General features: G+C 42.7%; 1 protein-coding gene across 2 annotated transcripts in view; it reads right to left on the bottom strand.

The window, feature by feature from the left end:
* npr2 (natriuretic peptide receptor 2) overlaps positions 1–25,453 on the bottom strand; it is a 173,620-nt gene that overhangs the window by 1,111 nt on the left and 147,056 nt on the right. For both annotated transcript variants that reach the window (XM_033031408.1, XM_033031400.1), the window contains 5 exons: positions 23,681–23,804; positions 16,777–16,845; positions 13,976–14,150; positions 11,989–12,087; positions 5,007–5,098 (listed from right to left, as the gene is read on the bottom strand). In XM_033031408.1, the coding sequence (XP_032887299.1) occupies positions 5,007–5,098; positions 11,989–12,087; positions 13,976–14,150; positions 16,777–16,845; positions 23,681–23,804 (559 nt within the window). The remainder of the gene's footprint in view (positions 1–5,006; positions 5,099–11,988; positions 12,088–13,975; positions 14,151–16,776; positions 16,846–23,680; positions 23,805–25,453) is intronic.

Genomic DNA, 25,453 nt, shown 5'->3' with positions numbered 1-25,453 from the left:
ACTTGCCATGGATTGTACTGTCTCTAATAATCTTCTTCTCCCCCACTATAATCAGCCTGAAGAAGGGTCTCAACCCGAAACGTAAGCTTTCCATTTTCTCCAGAGACGCTGTCTGAACTGCTGCATTACTCCAGAACTTTGTGTCCTTCACTGGGATGCATTTATCTGCAGATTTGTATTGATGCCAGAGCGAGTGAAGGGAGAAAATGGAAAGTACTGGACTCCAAGAAAGGATTGGGATTAAATAGTTGCTCTTGCAGAGAACTGGCACCCACTTGATCAGCCAAATGGCATTCTTCCATGAATCTGATTCCAGCTACTGTACATCTAATGCTGTTGAATACCCACATTGTTGAAATTATATGGCACTGTTTTGGGATGGCAAAGGGGCAAATGTTTTGTTCCTTTAAATTAATGAGCTGTAGCTATAACTGGAATGTAAAATGGTTCATGAGAACACTTGTGAGATTTCCTTATTTTGTTTCTTTATAGTAATACTTATTTTGGGCTACTATTTTTGGCATTTTGCCTTTGGTGGCTTATTTGAAAGCATTTGACTATCATGAATAGGGAAATGTCTGAACCTGAACTATTCCACATTTATATAATGTATTTCAAAAAGGATAAACAGGGAAAAACATAATTGGCTGCATCAATTTTGAGTTTGCTGTTTATATGAAAAGGCAAAATGGAAAATGGGAACAGAATCAATTCTTTATTACACCAGTGAACTGAAGGATCCCTTAGGATCTTAGAGGTTCATATCAATAACACGCACATGATGCCCTTCAAGCAAAATGGCTAAATAGTCAATTTCTCGGGAGTGGAATTAATTATTTTTTTAAATCTGGCAATTATATGATTTTTTTGTTTAGTTGAGTTTTCCAAATGATTTGATTGTAAACATGCTTGCTTCAGATTGAAGGCATTTGGCTGAATTTCCTATGCAGTCAACTAAATTGATCACTCAACAAGCATTGCTCAATTCGACTGCAGCCCATGTGCCAAAATAGTACTGACATTAATAGATTTTAAATTTGTGCTATTACAATTTGAAGGAACATGTTTTTTTCACTCCTTCAGAATCCCAGCTCCTATAATTTTGACTTTCCTCAGACATAATCCAGCCCACAATTTTCATGTCGCTGGTAGTGCTTCAGTCATTGCCACAGAAGACGCTGAATTAAATTGTGATTCACGTTCAATTTGCTTTCCTTTTGTCAGTTCTTTAAGAGTGAACCATTTATGTGCAGATTCGAGTTGAAGCAACTCTACCCTGTGGAGAGTTGTGAGTGAATTTAATTTCTTTACAAAGGAAAATTTAGAACTGGCAAGATCATAGAACTTTAAAATGTGAGAGGCATTGAAGACTAAATTTGAACAAACTATTTAGTGAAACTGAGCACAGAATTTAAAATAAGATATACAGTCTTGAAATTTGAAAAGCGAATGGAATAAAACTGAAGTAGCTATGATGAGCAGATTCTGTGACAAAAAAAGTGTATGTACCTTTACAAAAACTAAGCTGGAGATGGTCCCCCATGAATTCTCTGTTTAAGAAATGATTGACCGAACTATGAAGGTCATATCAGCTTCGGTTGACTAATTCGATTTCAGAATGGTGTTAGAATTGATACAGTTGGTCTCAAGAGGACCAGACAAGGGGAAATGGACCAGGATTTTGATTTCTGAACATTATTATCTATTATCGAGCATAATTCAACATTATTGACCTGCATCAGAATTGTATGAGTGGGTGTCTAAAGGGAGAACGTCTAGATGATTGGCATATTTTTCCAAAGGACATGCTGCAGTACTGTATGTAAACTTGTATAACTATCACAGTTCAATAAAAAACATTATTAGCTATTATTTCATTTCCATGCCTTGGTGCCTAAACAAATATTGTACCCTCTGTTAAAATAATGGTCAGAACCATTCTTATTATTTTTTTTCTTAGAGCAATGACTGACTCATTGTCAAGTAGTTCTTGCACAATTACATGCTTAAATATATGTATATGCATATATATTTGTATTAGAGTATTTGAGAGCAATCTAACTAGGTGGTATTTGGGTATCATTCACCTGATCTGATTTGGCAAACTTACTGGTGGAAATTCATCATTCATTCATTCATCATCGTTGAAAACCTTAGCGACGCAGTGGTGCTGGTTTCCAACGGCAATGGTGACGGACGCACCACACATCTCTGTCCTCTAATTCCTGCGGACTTCTGCCGCTGGAAGTATAGGATTCTGGTGTGTGTGCTTTATCATCATTCCTTACAATACTATGTACGACAGTGATCGCAACTTCTACTGAAGTGTGGATGGCCGTTGGCTCACTAGAAGCTCATCCGCCTTTGACAGGTCTTGTTTTTGGTCCTGCTGAGGATACACAGCCCCCTCCTCATCTGGCAAACCAGCTGGGGGAGACAGTTTACTCGCTGACTATCCGACCATGGAGTAGGTAGCACGGGATTACATGGTACCCATGGCAGGGGGAACTCCCTCCAACCTGACCATCAGGAAAGCTTGTTGACTAAAGGATTTGGAACTTTCTTAACTTGCAGTTGCACTGAAAAAGGCTTAACGAATGACATCTATTAGGATAAATATGGCAAAGCTCTAGTTAGAAATACCCAATTTTCCAGTAGGTTTCAGAAAATTGCACTTTTAAGGGCCTGTCCCACTGTAGAAGGTAATTCAAGAGTTCTCCTGAGTTTCCCCGATTCGAACTCGGAGAATTACGGTAATAGCCGCTCGTAGGTACTCGGGGCTCTCGTGGACATTTTTCAACATGTTGAAAAAACTTCACGAGCTTACCGCATTTTACGAGTACCTGCCGTTAGCGTTACGAGCTGCTAAGAGACGTCCCGAGCTCCGACGTACCCGCTACGTACATTCTGCGTACTTACCACGAGTTTGATTTTTTTTTAAACTCGGGAGAGCTCTTGGGTAAACTCGTATAGTGGGACAGGCCCTTTACTGTTTTTGTCACAAACACAACTGGAAAAATCTTGGGAGCAAATTGTAGTTTAACTGGCAGTGACCAAATGTAGAAATCACCTGATCACCACAAGCCAGAGGAGTGAAGCATTGACATGATTCATCCTATTTCTGTCATGTTTGCCAAGCTGCCAATGAACACACATGCTGGAAGGCAACTGGCCAATTGGAAATGCAGTTGGACGTTTACCAGTTCTTCTACATGCAAAGGCTTAATTGAGCAATCAGTATCAGCAGAAACAATTTGTTTGAGGGGGCCAGGAGGAGGATTTGGCCATAAAAATATTAGCATCACTGTTTTCAAATGCAATATTACAATGTCTGGCAGTGGTTACTTTGAGAACAACTGGTTTGGCTGCACTATGAGCAATAACATTATCAATGACTAGTACATGCTTAAGAAAGGTTTAGAAAGATATGGACCAAACGTGGGCTGGTGGAACTAGTGTAGATGGGACACCTTGGGTGGCATGGAAATGCTGGGCCAAAAGGTCTGTTCCCAAGCTGTATGACGTTATGACTATAATTATGGGTTTCTAATATTGAACTTTGCAAAATTTATCATAATCTGTATCCCTGACAAGCAAATATAAGTGCAAGTTAAGCAAGATTCAAGAGCATTAGTCAACAGACTTTCCACCAAATTTATTTCAACAGAATGCTGATTGTCTATTTTCCAGCACACTCCAAACTTAGTCAAATAGAAAAAACGGAATGATAATTAGGGTGTTTGCTGTGAAAACCCATCTTGGTTTCTATTTTAATCACCTTTTAGCCTGAAGATGACAACTGGTGCGAGATTACAAATCTACGCATGAGAATAGGATTTCAGTTGATCATAAAAATGGCCTTGCATGCAAATATGCAAAGCCACAGAGTGAGAATTAGGTAGCTACTCTCCATCATTTGTTTACTGGAACAGTGGGAAAATAATCAGACAACTGTTTAAATTAGTTTTGCGTTTATTTTGGAATGTTGAGTTTACTGTTGAATGCCTGGATTCTTCATTGAAGAAGCATACCAGAGAGTTTGATTGAATTGATTGAAAGATACAGTATCTACCAACTTTGCCCACCAAATCCTTGACGAACATCGATCCTATATCACACATGTTATGTGTTATCCCACTTTTGCATCCACTCCCTATATACTAGATGCAATTTACAGAACCCACTAACCTATAAACATATAAACCCATACATCTTTGGGATGTGAGAGGAAACCCGAGGGCCTGAAAGAAACCCACGCCATCTCAGGGAGAACATGCAAACTCCACAATAAATAACACCCTTGGTCAAGATTGAATCTAGGTACATGGTGCTGCAATGTAACGACTCTACCATTTTGCCATTGCACTGCCCTGGAACATATGCAACTTCTTATTATGATATTGATCTCTGATGCTTGGATAACAAATCAAAGGATCAGGTAATTTATTGATAACATAAGCAAAATTTCCATTCGTTATATAAATTGAATAGAAATGATGGGCACGCAATTTATTCCAATGATTTACTGCCCATGTGGGAAAGGGAAAACTCCCACCAATGAAACTTAAAAGAATACGGAGGGATTTTTCTTCCATTATTAAAATCTTTTGTATTATTTTTTGTGAAAGTGGCCCACGGGCTCTCAAGTTACCCATTTTTTTGTTTACAGGGCAAACATTAATTTTAATGCTAAAATGGAAATATTTATTAATGGTGTTTCAAAAATATTTAATAACCTGTGGGACATTCTGAAAGGGTAATGGAAATCACAATATAAAGTAATGATATTGTTCTCCCTTTAATTAATAAGAAAATACTTGAGGATTGCACCTCTTCTTAGTTTTGACCATGCCTATATTCATCACCACCATCATTCCACCGACAATCTCGAAAGGTATTGTCAGCTTCCATCTTTCATGGTTTAAAACATGATTTAACTTCCATCCATATCATCCATGGCTGTGATTATGAGAGTTGTGCTAAACATAAATTGCATATAAATTTACCTTCATTTCAACGTCCCCGCGTAGCTCAAGTTTAAAACTTCCAAACTCATCCAAAACGCTTTTGGTCATTGAGGATACGTGGATTTTTAATGCTAACAAATGAAAAAAAGGTAAAATGTCAACATTGGAATGAGGATAGAAAATCACTAAAACTAGTTTTCTTGATTTCGACTTTTGGGTATGAGGTTTTACTGCCAAATCCTTAATATAATTTTCATTTGAGGAATTGTTTAGCTGAAGGGTTCAGCTTAGCTTGGATGATTATTTAGCCTCAGAGGATTCTTGCAGCTGGTTTAGTTAACTATTGAATTTCAAGGGCATATTACCTCAAAGTTAAATTCTGGGATAATCGATCTGTGGTTTGTAAATTTGTCTAATGCCTATTGTCAATATAGCTATTAACACATTTCAACACATTTTTGCTACCATTTAGATATTGAACCTGATTTTTAACATAAAATGTATTTATAGCACAGTAATAGGGCCTCAGGCCCACATGTCTATGTTGAAAATGATGCCAAGACCAACTTTTACCGACCTGTACATGATCTATATCCCTTCACTTCATGTATATCTATATGCCTAACCAAAAGGCTCTTAAATACCACTATTGCATCTGTGTCAACCACCAATCCTGGCAGCAGGTTGCAGACATTCACCACCCTCTGTGGAAAAAACTTGCCCCAGAACTCAGCTTTAAACTTTGCCTCTCGCACCTATCATTGCAAAGAAAACAATCCAAGTCTTTCCAACCTCTTCCTGTAACTAATAACCCCTATAACCAATAACCCCTATTCTAGCCTTGTTTGATGCATGCACACACACACACACACACACACACACACACACACACACACACACACACACACACACACACACACACACACACAATATATATATATATATATATATATATATATATATATATATAAATAAATAAATTAGACCAAGTGGGACACGTTGGATCCCGTCCTCTCCACGCGCTATTGCTGGGCAGGGTGGGGGTAGGGGGGGAGAGAGGAGGGGGGAGAGAGGAGGGGGGGAGACAGGAGGGGGGAGAGAGGAGGGGGGAGAGAGGAGGGGGGTAGAAAGGAGGGGGGGAGGGAGAGGGGGGGGAGGGGAGGAGGGGGGAGAGGAGGAGGGGGGAGAGGAGGGGGGGGGAGAGGAGGGGGGGGAGAGGAGGGGGGGGAGAGGAGGGGGGGGAGAGGAGGGGGGGGAGAGGAGGGGGGGGAGAGGAGGGGGGGGGGGAGAGGAGGAGGGGGGAGAGGAGGAGGGGGAGAGAGATGAGGGGGGAGAGAGGAGGAGGGGGAGAGAACCGGAGGGGGTAGAGGAGGAGGGTGTGAGAGAGCAGGAGGGGGGGAGAAGAGGAGGGGGAGAGGAGGAGGGGGGGAGAGAGGAGGAGGGGGGAGAGAGGAGGTGGGTGGGAGAGAGGGGGAGAGGGGAGAGAGGAGGAGGGGGGGAGAGGAGGAGGGGGGGAGAGGAGGAGGGGGGGAGAGGAGGAGGGGGGAGAGGAAGGGGGGGAGAGGAGGGGGGGTAGAGGAGAGGGGAGAGAGGAGGGGGGGGGGGGGGGGAGAGAGGCCTGGGGGAGTGGGAGAGAGGCCCGAAGCAGAGAGAGATGGCACGCGGCATCACAGGGGAGGGCTGGTTCCTGAATGCAATGCTCCCTCACTCCAGCTCCAGGATCTGCTCCAGCCCAGGTCCAATCTGCAGCAGCAACTTTCCCACCATGTGCCGACCCGAGGACCCCCGAGCAAGGGGTGCGTGGCCAGGTTCGGCGAGTTCGGCAAGTTCATCTTCAGCGGGGGGGGGAAGGGAGGGGAATGGGGTGGCGTAACTCGCAGCACGAGCAACACGGCAGCAAGCAGACCCATTGTGATGTCATTAGCGAAAGACAGCCATTTCTTTCATTTATTTTAACCGATTTTTGAACATTTTCACTAATAACTCTAGAAATAAAGCAGGAGATTTTCAGATAAGGTGTTTTAGGCTCCAGCGGAAAAATCTCAACCGGAATATGTAAAAGGTTTACCAGTAGCGCATCGTTTTTTCGAGAAGATGCAATCACACACAAACACACACACGCATGCACGCACGCACGCACACACACACACAAACACACTTCCCCATACAAGATCAGACTTTTAATAGCTACTAGGTCAAGTAGGACCCGTTGGGTCCCGTCCCCTCAATGCGCGGTTGTGGGGGGGGGGGGGGGGGGGGCGGCCTGCGGCGTCACACACACACTAACCGACCCCCCCCCACACACACACTAACCACCCCCCCCACCCACACACATACACCCCCCTTAATATTATATTAATATTATTCTTTCACTTCTTTTACCCCATCCCCGCCCTATCCACTCACGCATAGCCCCCATCTCGCAGGCGCGTCTAGAGAGGGAGAGGGATAGAGAGAGGGCAGAGAAAGAGGGAGCAGAGACAGAGATAGAGGAGCAGAGACAGAGAGGGAGGGGCAGAGAGAGAGAGAGGGGGGGGGGCAGAGAGAGGGGCAGATGGGGGAGAGAGGGAGAGAGGGGGGACAGAGGTGGGGAGAGAGGAGGGGGAGAGAGGGGATGGAGAGAGGGGATGGAGAGAGGGGGTGGAGAGGGGTAAGGGGGGAAGGGCAGAGAGAGGGGGCAGAGACAGAGAGTGGGACAGAGACAGAGAGAGAGGGGCAGTCAGGGAGAGAGGGGGGAGTGAGGGGGAGTGAGAGGGGGGAGAGAGGGGGGAAAAGGGCGAGAGAGTCAAGTCAAATCAAGTCACTTTTATTTATATAGCACATTTAAAAAAAAAAAAGTCTCGTTGGCCAAAGTGCTTTGTATTGGTATAAGAATACTATAACAAACAACACTGGTTCATAGAGGGAGAGAGAGAGGGCGGGAGAGGGGGAGAGAGGGGGGGGGGGGGAGAGAGGGGGAGGGGGGGGGGGGGGGAGGGAGAGGGGGAGAGAGAGGGGGGGAGAGGTGGGGAGAGAGGGAAGGGCAGAGACAGGGGGAGAGAGGGGGTGGAGAGGGGAGTGGTAGAGGGGATGGTAAAGATGGGGAGGGGGGAGAGGGGAGGAGATTGGGGAAGGGGAAGGGGGAAGGAGGGCAGAGAGAGAAGGAGCCGAGACAGAGAGTGGGGCAGAGACAGTGAGAGAGGGGCAGAGAGAGAGAGAGAGGGGCAGAGAGAGAGAGGGGACAGACAGAGAGAGGGGCAAACAGAGAGATGGGCAGAAAGGGGTAAACAGAGAGGAGCAGAGACAGAGAGAGGGGGGAGGGAGGAGGGAGCGAGGGGAGCAGAGGGGGGAGGGGGGAGGGGGATAGAGGGGGAGAGAGGAGGGAGAGAGTGCGAGAGAGGCAGAGGGAGAGAGAGAGGGGCAGAGACAGAGAGAGAGAGGGGCAGAGAGTGGGGAGAGGGGGTGAGAGAGAGCAGTGAGAGAGGAGGAGAGAGGGGGGAGCAGAGAGGGGAGGAGAGAGGGAGTGGAGAGGGAGTGGAGAGGGGGAGAGGGGGAGAGAGGGGGAGAGAGGGGGAGAGAGGGGGGGAGAGAGGGGGAGAGAGGGGGAGAGAGGGGGAGAGAGGGGGAGAGGGGGAGAGGGGGGGAGGGGGGGGAGAGGAGGGGGGGAGAGGGAGAGGGAGAGAGGGGAAGAGACAGAGAGAGAGGGGAAGAGACAGAGAGAGAGGGGCCGAGAGGAGGAGGAAGAGACGGGGGAGAGAGGGGGGAGAGAGGGGGAGAGAGAGGGGGAGAGAGGGGAGAGAGAGGGGAGAGAGAGGGGAGAGAGAGGGGAGAGAGAGGGGAGAGAGAGGGGAGAGAGAGGGGAGAGAGAGGGGAGAGAGAGGGGAGAGAGAGGGAAGAGAGAGGGAAGAGAGAGGGAAGAGAGAGGGAAGAGAGAGGGAAGAGAGAGGGAAGAGAGAGGGGAAAGGAGAGGAAAGGAGGGGAGAGGAGGGAGAGAGAAATAAAGCATGAATTTTTCAGATAAGGCAATTTCGGACTCCATGGGAAAGATCTGTACCGGAATATGTAAACATTTTACCGTAATGGCGTTATTTTTTCGAGAAGATGTGATTATACACAAACAGACAAACAAACACATGAACAAACACACACACAAACAAACACACACACGAATAAACACATCCACATCCAAGATCTGACTTTTAATAGCTAATAGATATATATATACTTAACATATATAATAAAATATGAAATATATAAATATTTAAAAAAAATATTAATTATTATTATTTTTTAGCCCATTATCTATGATAGCTCCTAGATCATTCCCATCAGTACCATTCTCTACACATTATTCTCTGATCCCCTTTGTATATATTCAGTTTACCAGCACCATTAATATCCCATTTCATTACTTTAATGATGAATGGGTTTGGATAGAAATTGGCTGGTTTACATTGGATTTATTTTGTTTTCTGTTGTTGGATGTGCCTGAACATTGAAATTAATCTCTATTCAATGTGCCAAACCATGGTTGTATTCAGCTTCAATGCCAAATGTTATGGAATTAGCAAAGAGTACACACAGAAATAAATGCCCTGAGATCCATGAACAACTAATTAATGAACATTTTAAAGGCTAATTGCTGACGGTTTATGTCAAGCACATTCTCTGGACCAGAGTAATGTTTAAGATTCTGCAAAGAGTCCTGAAGCCTCCAAATTAAATGCATTGAAAGGTAAAAACTATATTTCTCCTCCATAGGCTCTGGCCTAATATTATGTGGAAAAATAGGCACACATAGAAAAAACAATGTCGCTTTTGTGGATAAACACAAAAAGCTGGAGTAACTCAGGAGAGAAGGAATGAGTGACATTTCGGGTCGAGACCCTTCTTCAGACTAGTTAAGGGCCTGTCCAACTGCGGGGACCTAATTTGCAAGTTTAGACGAGTTTGCGCTCGACTCAAACTCGCAGTATGATCGACACGTGGTCTTATAATAATAATAATAATAATAATAATGGATGGGATTTATATAGCGCCTTTCTAATACTCAAGTCTTATGAGGTCTATGTAACTCTACTTCATGCTCGAGAGAAGTTTCCGCATACTCGCGGCCTCAGTTTGGTCGAGGATTTTTTTTTTAGAATGCTGAACATTGTCCGCGACTAAAAATTGGTTGTTATGGAAAAAAATCTATATTTTTTTACTCGTAGGTTTAGTCGAGGTAGGTCGTAGTGGGTCGGCATGTTATTCGTTGGTAATCGAAGGTAGTGGAAGGTAGTTGAAGGTAGTCGTCTTCACTCTCCACTATTCAGTGTCCAATTTTCCAGGAAGCATCGGCGAGTAAATTGTAGATAGTCGAAGCTAGTCTTCAACAAAGTTGGAGGTCAAAGGAGGTCTTCTACATATTCGTAGGAGGTTCTCTACATATTCGTAGGAGGTTCTCTACCTAGTCGAAGGAGGTCGTAGGAGGTGTTCTACTTCAGCTAAACACCAAGACCATGACTCTCTCTTTGACTCTCCTAAACTCTTCTAAACTCGCAAATTAGGTCCGCGCAGTGGGACAGGCCCTTTAGGGATAAGGGAAACCAGAGATGTAGAAGGTGATGTAGAGAGATAAAGAGCAATGAATGAAAGATATGCAAAAAAATAAGGACGATAAAGGAAACAGGCCATTAGCTGGACTAACAGCGGGACCGGTAGCTTTTGTGGGTTGGGATGATGGGAGGGATTTAGATAGAAGAGGGGTCAAGGAAGGACAAGATTACAATGACTGGGCAATCAAATCGGTGGATGTAATGATAGATTAGAAGAGGTTATGGTATAGACAAACATTTGTAGATTCACTTTATTTGTTCATCCCTTTGGTTAACTATCAACACCAGATTTAAAATTAATATCTGAACTAGCATTACTTTTGATGAACAATTGCACTCGGTCCGCTGGATCTCCCAGTTGCTAACCATTTAACTCCCCTTCCCATTCCCACACTGACCCTTATGTCCTGGGCCTCCTCCATTGCCAGAGTGAGGCCACACACATACTGGAAAAACAGCAGCTCATATTCCACTTGGGTAGTTTTCAACTAATGGTGTGAATATTGAATTCTCCAAATTTAGGTAACTTCTAATTAACCCTCCCTCTCTCACCTTCTCATCTCCCCAACATCCACCCTCTATCTTCCTCCCCTTCCCTGACCTGGGCCCCACCTGGACTCCCATCTATTTTCCCCTCCACCTGTTCCCCTCACTCCTGGTTTCCTCCTTCTGGCTTCACAATCTGCAACTTCTCAAACTTGTCACACACCTACTGTTCTTATCTCTGGCCTTTGTTCCATCCATCTCCCTGTCAAAAAACCCTCCTCATCTGTGTCAATCTGTCACCTGTCATGCATTGTCCTGCCTCATCCCTTTTCCAGCTTTGGTCTCTCCCATAATCAGTCTGGAGAAGAGTCTTGACCTGAAACATCATGTTCCCCAGAGATGCTGCCTGACCTGCTGAGTTATTCAAGCACTTTGTGTCCTTTTGTGTACTCACCAGCATCTGCAGTGCTTTATTTCTGGCATTAATTACTGTTGCAAAAGAGAACATTGAAGTATTTAAGTTCATTTCTGAAAGGCCTGGTTCTAATTTTGGGGCTACCTAAAGTCTCCAAACAACAACAATAGCATTATCAGATCCAATTAATACTTGCGCTCTTCTTTTTACTGAATAAATCAGCTCAGATAAGAATCAGCTATTAATCATTACATCAATCAAACTGCTTTCACAATGGATGGACAGACTGACAAAAATGGCTTTTAAATACATCACAAAAATGTTTCATTATAATATGGATATGGTGGGAATGGAGGGGTATGGATCATGAGTAGGCATCTGAAATGAATTTGCCATTATGTTCAGCACTATCATAGTCGGCCAAATGACCTGTTCCTCTGCTGTTCTATGAAACTTTCATTATATGAGCATAAACGACTGAGTTTTCAGTATGCATTAGATTAAATGCAAAGCTTGATTTGATTTTTTCTTAATGAACACTTACCCTCTCCAGTAGATTCCATACGAGATGCTGTATTAACAGTGTCTCCAAATAGACAATAACGAGGCATTTTTAACCCGACAACCCCTGCACACACTGGACCTGGTCAAATAATGAAAAAGAAAAAATTGTTCCCAATTATTTTTAAATAATTTGTACAAATTATTTAAACACCAGGATTTTTCACTCTGGATATTTTTGGAACGGGGACAAACAATGAATCATTTAAAACATCTTATGTCCTCCAAAATAACTCCAATATTATTTCCTTTGGCAGCACTTTGTCTATGTTCACATGGTAATGACAAATTAATTCACTCCCATGGTGAAACAAATGTTAATGCCTCATGTTTAACTATAATGATATCTTCAGAGATGTTTTTGACTCTGGAATGGAATGCAGTATTATAAATGAGACAGAGACCTTGGCAAACAATGAAGCACAGTTCAGGAAGTGGTCTTCCAGGAGTTGGGGGTAGGTGGAAGTGGAAATAGGACACTGCTCTTGGTTAGGGGGTACGACCAATCATTAACACAGTTTTAGCACTGTTGTCTCCCATTTGCAGAGGCTGCACCGAAGAAATAATTATTTGAGCACAATCACTGTGGTTCACCAATGTTCTCCAGAGGAGGAAATCTGCCATCCTTATCTAGTCTCATTTATGCATAACACCAGAACCACCTAAACCTTGCCAGTAAATAGAAAGATAATTGGAGATTGTCTATAAATAACGGCTGGTCTAATTACATTGTTATCCTGTTATTTAGTTAATCTAAACAATCAACTAGTTAACAGCTTACGATATATAAATGAAAAATCAATCTTTCGGGGATACTCCGCGCTCTTAGAAATCCGACAATGTAATTGTAGATGACATGTGCATGTACCTTTAACATAGTGACCTCACCACTACTAACCACTCCCCATATCACAAGTATAATTACAACCTTCCCACCCATTGATCTCTCTCTCTAGTTCCGGTGACAGACCACGAACAGCTGGGGCAGCAACGTATGTGTATCATGAATAAACAGTAGTAAAGACACAGTGTGTTATGACTCCTCTTTACAGTAATCAAGGACTATTCACACCACACTCTCTTTTCCACTCTCCTGTCGGGCAGAAGATACAATAAGTCGAAAGCAGATATCTTTAGATTCAAGAACAGCTTCTTTCCCGCTGTTATTAAACTCTAGATTGGTCTTGCCGTTATGCGAGGGATGAATTCATAGTCTTCCAATGTACTTTGTTGATGCCCTTGCACTTTAGATTTCACTGCAGTTGTAACACTATATTCTGCACTTTTATTGCCTCTTTTGCATTACCTGATGTATTTTGCATTACCTGATGTATTCATGCATGCTATGATTTACCTAGATAACATGCCAAACAAAGTTTGTCCAATGTAATTTCAGAACAGATGGCAATAATAAACCAATGCCTATCATATCATTTCTCAGCTTCTATTCCATTGAAGGAAGCAGTCCTGATTCAAATGTTTTTTCCACCTTTCTCCTTATTTTATGGCAAATAAATAATTATGTGTTACTCTCTCCCTAATTAGATTTTTTTCTTTTTGCATTTTATTAAAAATCTTCAAGAGGAGCACTTGGATGTCGACCACTGACTACAATTACAAGATTTTGTAACATGAATGTCACAACATTTCATTTTTTTTGTTGTTTCCTCTCTTAAATCACAGATTAATATCAGAGCGCAATTTTGTAGGTACAGACCATTGCAGGGTGCCTTGCTAAGATGAACATTCATAGCACAAGACTCTTAACAGAAAAGGGAGGAAATAGCAAGCGTTCTTCACTAGGCCCATTGTAACTGTGACACGGAGTGAAAGAGTGTAACCTCTGCAAAATCACCAGTGGATTGTGTTTCCAAGCAGTTGTTCTGAATAGTAAAATCTATGAAGAATAACTATATAATCCCAATGAGAACATATACATGAACTTAACTTCTTATATGAACTTAATTTACCTGTGTGCATTCCTATTCGTAGCTTTAGCTGGTCTTTGGGCTTATGTCGTATTTTAAAAGATCTCACTGCATCCAGCAATGCTAAGGACATTCTGGCAATCTCTCGTGCATGGAGTTTTCCATTCCGTACTGGGAGCCCAGATACAACCATATAGGCATCTCCAATTGTTTCAACCTAACATTGAGAATACAAGCATATCATTAGTTGAAACTACTTAACATGGGAAGACTACCTGTTCTCTATTAGTGCAGTAAAGTGAAACATTAAATGTTATCGTAGAACATTTGGTTCCAGAAGTTCATTGAGTTTATTTCTTGATCTAAAATTGACATAAGATCTCCCACAGAAGTGAACAAATGGACACCTTTGGCTCCTTGCACTGTTTCTCCAAGGCTTCTTCAAACTCCAGTTCATCCAACTATAGAGGCGTACAGTACAGAATTGATTCTTTTTTTACCCAAATCCTTTAAATGCTGGAAAATTCATCCAATTTATTGTTAAAAAAACTGCATTGATGTTAGTCACAAGACACTGTGATTTTCACGTCTTTCTCCTTATTTTATGGTAATTTTTATTTAAAAAAAAATTTTTAACCCGTTTTTTTATTTTAATTTTTTAAATTTTATTTATTAGAAGTAAGTACAATACAGTGGTACCTTTTTACAGGTTCCCAAAATTATGTTAACATAATACATTCTCTGTACAACTTACTTAATTTTATGGTAAATTAATAATTGTTTTTTACCCTCTCTGGAATTAATTTTTTTTCCTCGTGCAATTTATTAAAATCTTTCAGAGTTTTATACATTTTAAAAGATTACAACAAATGGTGAGTTGAATTTGACCAGCTGTTTAGTTTAGTTTAGAGACACAGCACGGAAACAGGCCCTTTGGCCCACCAAGTCCGTGCCCACCAGTGATTCCTGCACACCCACACTGTCCTACACATACTAAGGAGAGTTATTTTTACAATTTTAGCAAGTCAGTTAGCCTACAAACCTGTACGTCTTTGGAATGTGGGAGGAAACTGGAGCACCCAGAGAAAACCCACTCAGGTCATGGGGAGAACGTACAGATTCCATACAGACAGCTCCAGTAGTCAGGATTGAACCCGGGTCACTGGAGTTGTAAGGCAGCAATTCTACCACCTTTGTTCTACTGAGCCTATTCGTTTCATCGTGGTGTAATTTGTCCACATCACTATCTCCATTCGTGGAATTTCTCCACCCCACCAGAACAATTGTTTACTGGAACCAATCTTCTAGAAAATGTGTCAACATTTGTGATTTGTAAGCATGCATATTTTATTAGAAAAGCAGCTTTACAGCAGTACTGTAATGCGGTTGCCTATGGTTGTTTAATTTATTTTAATAATGTCAAAGAATGTTAAGTAAATGGTCTAATTAATATGTAGACTTATTCAACCTACTGAAAAAAGAAAAACATTTCAATGAAATTAGTGATATATTTAAGGCATAAAATAAGGTATACAACTGCTCTTAATGCATTTATTACATTTTTGAAAGTTATATTTAATGCCAACATCCATCCCTCAGGAGGCAGAACACATTGCCTAATGCTGGGTTGCAGTTCTCTGCTATCACCCTTTAATATTTTGCAGACTTGGTCATTCCTTATGGCTGTGCTTGGACAGTAATTTCAAAAGACTGTTCGACCAAGCACAGGATGGGTTTCAATAGATAATTTTACTTTCAGTTTAGTTTATTGTCACGTGTACCTAGGTACAGTGAAAAGCTTTACACTTTACCCTTTCTTTGCTTTGAGATCTTTGCACTTTACCAAGAACATATAGAACCGTACAGAACAGAGCAGGAGAAGATCCTTCAGCCCACAATCTCTGTGCTGGACATAATGCCAAATTTAACTAATCTTCACTGCCTGCAATGGAACATAGAACATTACAGTAAGGAACAGGATGCAGTAAATGTATAACATGCATATAAGTAAAGGCCAACACACTAGAGAACTGTATCAGATGTTAAAACAAAAATAGTGCAATGGTAATTGCATTGACATTGTGGCAATTTGAGGCTTCAAGCACTGAATCTAGATATCTCCGCCTTAAAAATATCCAAATAGGCGGAGATTCACAGATTTGTGATTAATATGGGTGTCAGGGGTTATGGGGTGGCGGTAGGAGAATGGGGTTGAGAGGGAATGATAGATCAGCCACGATTGAATGGTGGAGTTACTTAATGGGCCTGAAACATCACCTATCCATTTTCTCCAGAGATGCCGCCTGACCTGCTGAGTTACTCCAGAAGTTCGTGTACTTTTCTGTTTTGCAGTTTATTGTTTCTAACAAAAAGTAAGGAGGCTTACTTTATCAATAATGTTCTAAATATTTAACAGCATTGAAATGAAGTTTGAAACACAGGCATAAAACGATTGAAGCAGCTGTATAATTTTCAGCATTTTCTCATGATGATATCTATTACAGTTTGAAGGACATATGAGGGAACTACAATCCATCATACAAAAAGCTATATTGCAGGTCAAATAAATGTGCTTAGCAGCAATTATGGCTTAGTGTCCCCAATTTACAGGTTACACTACATTTTCAAGGTATCATAGAGCAAAACCAACTCATGTGCATCGATTTTTAGCAGGGAAAGTTCAAAGAAGTGCAGGTGGTTGAAGCATGAAGCACCTTAAGATTTCCATGTTAAACTATGAAAGCTCAAAAATCTGAAAATTCAGTTGCCTTATCACCGCCATATAATCTGCAAAGTCTTGCTCAGAATTTCATTAAAGATTTTTGATAAAGTATTTCACATACCTTATATACATCAAAGTTGTCAATAATAGCATCAAAACAAGTATAGAGGTCATTCAGTAAGGTCACAACCTGAAAGAAGAAGAACACTTCCATAGATATTTTTGCTAAACAATTCAGCACCAAATTAAAAAACTGAATTACTCCAGCATTTTGTGTCCAAAAAGAGGATAAGTTTGTTGAAAGTAATATAAATTACCCTCAGTTACATATGTTAATGCTGAATAATATATGGCAACTGTGCATTGCATTCCCTTTCAAACTTCAGTTCAAGTGAAATCGATGGAGCCAAATTTGCCGCTGTTACTATGAAGGAGTATAGAACACAACCAACACATAAGAATTCTGAAATAATCTAGGGTACTAATAAACTTTGAGAAATCATTACTCATTCAGGCTGTTTTGAGTTTTGGGTTTTGAACTTATTTATACTGATGTTTAAAAGTGAAAACCTGGAAACATTGGGAAACGCGTTGTCATAATCCTTCTGAAATGGTTTTATTTAAATTCAATTTCCAGGAACTAATCCATCAGGATAATGATTTAAAGACTTAATTTGCTATGAACTTCCAGACAAGTAAAATCCATGCTGTAAGTTGAAAAGTTACAGAAATGATAAAATCAGGGGCAGCAGAAAATCATTATTATGAAAGAGGGAGCTCTGGCGATGTATTTCATGTGCACTAAGCATTGGCAACGTACACTGGCTAGCCACCAAGCCACATCTCAGAAATTGACCAAGTTAAGTTTCCATTGTCAGCTAGGTGAGATTGGTCTGAAGAAGGGTCCTGACTTGAAAGGACATCGGTCCATTCCCTCTAAGATGTTGCCTGGCACTGTAAGGCAACAACTAAGATAATCACAGATAAAGCAGTCTATTAACTTGTTTTAATTCAATCATTCAACACAATTACTTCATTCCCTCAATGTAGCTCTTTAGGAATGGGATTTATGGCAAAGTCAGCATTTAAAGCCCATCCCATTGGTGATGGGAGATCTTCATCAACCACTGTAGTCTCTACGGTGAAGCTGTTCTCACAATATTATTACGTAGAAAATCCCAGTGTTCTGGTTCAGTGTGATGAAGAATCGATGATGTTTTTCCACTTTGGGTGTGGAACTTTCAGGTGGCAGTGTTGCATTTTGCCTACCAGAGAGTAGATGTCCAGGTGACCATGTACAAGGGCAAAGGCTGTTTAGCGAGTGCAACCCCAACTGCCCTGCTCAGAATGAATGGGCCCTGTGGCACCAGTTTGACTCCCTGCAGGAGCCACAGAGGGTGTTGACCATAACAGATTGTCGCATTGGGAGGTGCTGAAGAAGAATATTGTTGATTCGTTGCAGTACATGTTAGGTGGTTCACAATGGAACTTGCAGCTATTTACAGTAGACGGTAGGATTATATATTCGGGGAACTGGATGACATGTCTTTCAAGGTGGTTGCTCTGGAGTTTAGAAGGATGAGGGAGGATCTTATAGAAACATATAAAATTATAAAAGGACTGGACAAGCTAGATGCAGGAAAAATGTTCCCGATGTTGGGCGAGTCCAGAACCAGGGGCCACAGTCTTAGAATAAAGGGGAGGCCATTTAAGACTGAGGTGAGAAAAAACTTTTTCACCCGGAGAGTTGTGAATTTATGGAATTCCCTGCACAGACGGCAGTGGAGGCTAAGTCACTGGATGGATTTAAGAGAGAGTTAGATAAAGCTCTGCAGGCTAGTGGAATCAAGGGATATGGGGAGAAGGCAGGCACGGGTTATTGATAGGGGACGATCAACCATGGTCACAATGAATGGCGGTGTTGGCTCGAAGGGCTGAATGGCCTCCTCCTGCACCTACTTTCTATGTTTCTATGTAGTAGCTTGTTCGTTGCAGCATTGATAGACATTGTTTTTGCTGGGAAGTGCACCAATTCCCATATCTCAGGAGGCACCTTTTGGCCATGGCAAACACCAAAATTGAAATTCATCACTGCACTTTATGTACCAGCAAAACTTCTGGCTGAGAAGAAATGATCTGAGTTTCAAGATCTCTGAGCAGGCACAAAATTCACGGTCCTTCCGGCAGTCCATGATCACTGTTCTCAGGGATGCTTCCGAGACTTGGAAGTTCAAGGGCAAAGGCTGTTTAGCGAGTGCAACCCCAACTGCCCTGCTCAGAATGAATGGGCCCTGTGGCACCAGTTTGACTCCCTGCAGGAGCCACAGAGGGTGTTGACCATAACAGATTGTCGCATTGGGAGGTGCTGAAGAAGAATATTGTTGATTCGTTGCAGTACATGGTAGGTGGTTCACAATGGAACTTGCAGCTATTTACAGTAGACGGTAGGATTATATATTCGGGGAACTGGATGACATGTCTTTCAAGGTGGTTGCTCTGACCTGGATGGTATTGATCTTCCTGAGTGCTTCTGGAAAATATTCCATTGCAATCTGGACTTGTGCTCTGTAGATGGTAGAAGGTCTCTGGGGTGTCAGGTATCTAGTTACTCCTTGTAAATGCTTTGATCTGTTCCTGCAGCCATTGCATTCTTGTGGCCAGTTCAGATATTAGTCAACGGTGGTGCCCCGGAACTCAATAGGAATGCAGTTGAAAATCAATGGAATGTATAAACAAGGACCTGTAGATGCTGGTTTACAAAACAAAAGACACAAAGTGCCGGAGTAACACAGAAGGTCAGGCAGCACACCTGCAGAACATGGATTGGTGACTTTTTGGGTCAGTGTCCTTCTTTAGACAGTGTTTCAGGTCAGGACCCTTCTTCAGACCCAAAGGATGCTGTTAGATAAGAATGGACTTCACCTCCAACACATTTTCCATGACTCCAACCTTCAAAGCTCTTCAACCTACAACCCTTACATTCCAGGACCAAGGGGACCCAACACTCAGTAGTCAAGCTGCAGTACGCAGATTACACTTGCATTTGTGTTTGTTCGCTCCAATACATCGCCAATTCATTTATCAAAGTTTACAAGTGGATGGGTCTGAACACAACATCTTCAAGACCAAGGTCCCCAAACAGCCTATGTCTGTTGCACTCCACTACCCTCCATCAATTAGGATGCGAGGAAGATGGTAAGGGTAGTACTAGTCATTGGCACTTCATTCTTACTTGCAGGTTACTCCTGTAACCATGTGTTAGGAAAGAACATCAACCAACGCTCACTTTCTCCCTCTCTCCATCCCTCCCCCTTCCCAGCTCTCCAACCAGTCTGATTGTCTCTGACCAGGCACGGAAATCGCTATCAAAATATGGAGGGAACCGGGGGACAGGGGGGGACACAATTTCTTGGTGGCCGCGCGCGCATGCGCACACTCACACACACATGCGCGAGGCTTCGGAGGCTCAATCCAGTGTTAAATGCAGCTCAACTCTGCCTGTCTCGCCGGGTTAACCTACAGCCCTGCCTGGACTGATGGAACACCAGCGCTGCTTCTCCGCGCTGGCTGTAAACATGGGCCATATATCCCGCAAGTCCAGGCAGGGCTGTAAGTTAACCTGACGGGACAGGCAGAGTTGAGCTGGGTTTTGCGCTGCTTCTCTGCACTGGCTGTGTGCCTGGGGGCACCGCTCCCGTCTGACTACCGACGTCTCTGGCCACCCCCGGGCGTGGGGGGGACAGCGCCGGAGAGCCGGGATCGATCCTGGCTACGGATGAGGCGCAGGTCTGTGCCGAGAGTGTTTTGGCACGTCTCCCTCCTCTAATCACTGCACTCTATCCTCAGTCCCAGGAGTGGGGGCCCCCACTCCTCCCTCCTCCAATGGTCACGCTGAATCATCATGTCCCGCTCCCATTGCCTGCTGACCAACGTCTCTCTCATCCAATTGGCACCCTCGATCATCAGTCTCACCCCCACTGCCTCGCAGAAAGCCGAGATTTCACCGGGTTTTAAAATCCAGAATACAAAAAATGGGGGGGATCGACCCCACCTCTCAAAACAGGGGGGGGACATGTGTCCCCTGGCCCCCCCGGGAATTTCCGCCCCTGTCTCTGACTACATTTTATCTGTTTGCTTTGTTGTTAACTTCTACAAGCTAATAATGACATAGTCTACATTTTCCTGAACTCCATCCCCTTTGTCCTAGTTTCACACCTTACACTTTCTTATCTTTGCATCTCCCTCTCCCCTGACATCAGTCTGAAGAAGGATCTCGACCCGAAACAGCACCTGTTCCTTCTCTCCGGAGGTGCTGCCTGTCCCGATAAGTTACTCTAGCATGTTGTGTCTAATTCCTGTGACCATGTTTCTGGGCACAGTAGATCCTTTCCTGGCATGTCTATGTACTGCATTTACTCTTTATGTAGCACGTGGGGCAGGAACTTCGCTGCAGTTGGGAGATCACAATATTGCTAATTTATTTGATTGGTTCAGTATAGGGCTCTGGTGAGACCACATCTGGAGTATTGTGTACAGTTTTGGTCTCCTAATTTGAGCAAGGACATCCTTGTGATTGAGGCAGTGCAGCGTAGGTTCACGAGATTGATCCTTGGGATGGCCGGACTGTCATATGAGGAATGATTGAAAAGACTAGGCTTGTATTCACTGGAGTTTAGAAGGATGAGGGAGGATCTTATAGAAACATATAAAATTATAAAAGGACTGGACAAGCTAGATGCAGGAAAAACGTTCCCGATGTTGGGCGAGTCCAGAACCAGGGGCCACAGTCTTAGAATAAAGGGGAGGCCATTTAAGACTGAGGTGAAAAAAAACTTTTTCATCCAGAGAGTTGTGAATTTATGGAATTCCCTGCACAGAGGGCAGTGGAGGCCAAATCACTGGATGGATTTAAGAGAGAATTAGATAAAGCTCTGCGGGCTAGTGGAATCAAGGGATATGGGGAGAAGGCAGGCACGGGTTATTGATAGGGGACGATCAACCATGATCACAATGGATGGCGGTGTTGGCTCGAAGGGTTGAATGGCCTCCTCCTGCACCTACTTTCTATGTTTCTATGTAGTAGCTTGTTCGTTGCAGCATTGATAGACATGGTTTTTGCTGGGAAGTGCACCAATTCCCATATCTCAGGAGGCACCTTTTGGTCATGGCAAACACCAAAATTGAAATTCATCGCTGCACTTTATGTACCAGCAAAACTTCTGGCTGAGAAGAAATTATCTGAGTTTCAAGATCTCTGAGCTGGCACAAAATTCACTGTCCTTCCGGCAGTCCATGATCGCTGTTCTCAGGGATGCTTCCGAGACTTGGACAGCCTTTCTCTGACATCTCAAGCCATTGGAAAGATACTAGCAATATCATAGTATATGTAAAATCCTCCAAATTCACTGCAAAGATAAGAGAATCAGCCTCTCTCTTAACACAACATCCCCAGCATTGAGGACCAAGTTACTGTCAGCTACCGATATATGCTTGAATCCCAAAACAGATTTGGGCATTTGCTCGTATCTTATCCTGTGTCCACCTGGTAATTTTCTTGTGCACAATTACCAGGTGGACACAGGATAAGATACGAGTAAATGGCCAAAGCTCCCGCAACATCAACACTGGACAAAGTGGGGGAAAATGATTGAGATGGTTTTGAAAACATTTAGAGCATGAATTGAGAGAGCAGAGAGTACCCGTGTGGAGAACACCAAAACTCCCATCAACCATCTCCTGCCCCATCTTAGGAAGGGACCTTTGGTTGGGAAATGAACCTGGCCAGGTGACTGGTGTCTCAATGGAAGAGCATTTTGAGGATAGGATAAGTTTTAAGATTGGTTTGAAAAGGGATAAAGCTAGACCTTGCAGGATCGGACTAATTGGAGTAAGGCAAATTACGCTAATATCAGGCAGGAGCTCAGGAGAGTACATTGGGAGCAGATGTTATGGGGCACGTCAACATCTGACATGGGGGAGTCATTTAAAAGCCAGTTAATTAAAGTTTAGGACTGGCATGTTCCAGTGAGGAAGAGTCCAACCTCGCCTTATAGCTAAAATCTCCCGATGCAGGCAGCATTGTGATAAGCCTCTTCTGTACCTTTTCCAAAGCTTCCTCAACTTTCCTGGTATGGGGCGAACAGACCTGTACACAATACTCCAAATGTGATCTAACCAAAGTCCAATAAAACTGCCACATGACTTTCTGAGTCTTATAATCAACAGCCTGACCGATGAAGGCAAGCATACCATATGCCATCTTTACAATTCTATCTCCTAGTGTTGCCACACACAGGGAGCTCTGGATTTGGATTCTGTATAATCAATGTTGTTAGTGGTCTTGCATCAACTGTATACTTTCCCCTCACATTTAACCTCGTACATTGTAACACATCAGACGTATTCAAATTAAATTCCATCTGCCATTTCTCCGCCCACTTCTGTAGATGATCTATATCTTGCCATATATTTGATGGCCGTATAATCTAACAGAAAATCTACAAACAGGTAAAAGGAATTACTATTTTTAGAATTTTTTTGACAATATTTAAATCAGATTGATTTGTTGGCAGAGGAACATTATACTTTCCTTCTTTTATTTGTTGGCTCTGGTAATGAATAAGGGTATCTGCCTGAAATCTTCAACAAGTTTAGTGCTAGTACTATGCATGGCCAAAAAATATAAATTACTATTTTTTCTATGTATCAAATTTCATCAACTAAAGTTGGCAGGTCTTCATAACCTCGATTATTGGTTATAATGCACTTTGGAGGAATCTGACGTTATGAATGTCACAACATAAATGCAAAGCAATTTTTTCAGTCACGAAAATGACTTGTACTTGTCACATGTACAATTTACAAGTATCTGATATTTGCTCTAAAAAGTGTGAAATAACTTTCTGCTGCCAGTGAGACTGTGATCCAATTTGTCTTTTATAATCTTACAAGAAAGCTCTAACCCTTCACAAAAATTGGAATGGAATATTTCAGCAATAGCAAAATGCAAGGCTTCGATATACTACCTGCAACGGCGTGCTTTCTGCAGACATTGAAGTGAATCCAACAATATCACTGAAATAAATTGTGACGCTGTCAAATGCCTCTGCCTGGACTGTTTCTCCCCATTTCAGTTGTTCTGCCACTGAACTGCAACAAAATATAATAGAGTTTAATAACGTCATGAGTACCTCATATCATAAAACCTTTATACTTAGAAATATGACATTATTAATGAATTAGGTGTTCGGGGTTTATTGAAATTAGACTATGTCATGAGTAAGATATGACCTTAAATCATCATGTACATTAATACCTTTGTGAAACATGTACTTATTTTAATTCTTAACCATTTTATGAACCAAGTAGTGCATTTACGTGTCTTGTGTTGAAATGCATAATATGTACTTCAATGTTGTAAACATAAGTTGGTTGAAATGCATAATATGTACTTCAATGTTGTAAAAATAAATTGGTTGAAATTTGAAGTAAACATGTGATATTTATCATAATTTCTCACTCCCCTGCATTTCCCAAAGTTAGGGAATGCTGCATTATTGTGGAAATGGGTTTGTAGATGGCATTCCACAAATTGGGTGCGTGGCACCCATATTTTAGACATCATGTGGTGAATGACCTCCTTCTGTGTTCCATCATTAAATGGTTCTACTTTGCAATTTAACTATAGTAAATCTGTTACAACCATTGTTCTAAATCAATGAGCAGTTATTGTAAATCTGTAGGTTGGATATCAACGTGCGCCTGGATATTTTAAAAGAATTGTAGAGGTACTGTTACACACAATTAAAATGTAAAACCGTATATGTTATGCATAAGACTAAGAAATACCAGTCAGTTGGTGGAAAGGAGAGCTTTCAGAATGGTCACACACAGTATTAGTTGGTGACCCTGAAATCTAATGTGTGTGGACGCGGCGCCGACGGACGAGAGGCCGAAGCAAAGAAGTCGAAGCCAAAGAACGGAATGGAAACGAGGTCGAAACGACAATAAACCGAAAGGGTCTGAAGACGAAACGCCTACTAACTGAAAGGATGGGACGCCTAAAACCCAAGGAACCGAAAAGCTGCGTCGCCTAAAAGCAAACTTACCGAATGGCCGTTCTGTCGAAACGCCACCTACCCGAAAGGCAGCGTCGCCTACAGGCCAAAGGACCGACTGCCGCTCAACAGAAACGTCTAATAACGGACATGACGTTGCCAGGGGGCGGGACTTGTCAGCGATTGGCATGAACATTGTCCCAAACCTCCGCTCCACCCGACCCGCAGCCCGCGGAGGGTGGCCGTGGGAGAGTGGGGGCTGTCCCGAGCGATGCACGCCTTCGGCCACTTTCAACTTGGTGCTTAGGTTCAGATTGCCCAGTCACCTATGGCTTGTGTGGGAAAATGAACCCCACGCTCCCGTCTCCCCCTTCTCTCTTCCCTATTCTCTCTCTCCCCCTCTCTCTCCCCTCTTCTCTTCTCTCTCTCCTCTCTCTTCCCCTACTCTCTCCCCCCCTCTCTCCCTCCCTTCTCCCTCTCCCCCTTCTCTCTGGTGGTGAGGAATAAGGTGGAAATGTTTTTGAACATTCTAAGTTACTCCAACTATTATAAAGAAAAGTAAAAGCCCAAAGTGCTGACGGAACTCTGCACATCAGACAGCATCTGTGGAGGCAAAGGGATAATTAACATTTCGGGTCTTTGTCTCCACAGATAATGCCTGACCCGTTGAGTTCCTGCAGCAGTTTGAGTTTTGCTCCAGATTCCAGGATCTGCAGTCTCGTGTGCCTCTAATAGAAAACA

This window comes from Amblyraja radiata, chromosome 1, assembly GCF_010909765.2.
Source record: "Amblyraja radiata isolate CabotCenter1 chromosome 1, sAmbRad1.1.pri, whole genome shotgun sequence".
Taxonomy (NCBI): Eukaryota; Metazoa; Chordata; class Chondrichthyes; order Rajiformes; family Rajidae; genus Amblyraja; species Amblyraja radiata.
The sequence above is the reverse complement of the archived record's forward strand: the minus strand, read 5'-3'. Positions and strand labels throughout refer to the sequence as shown.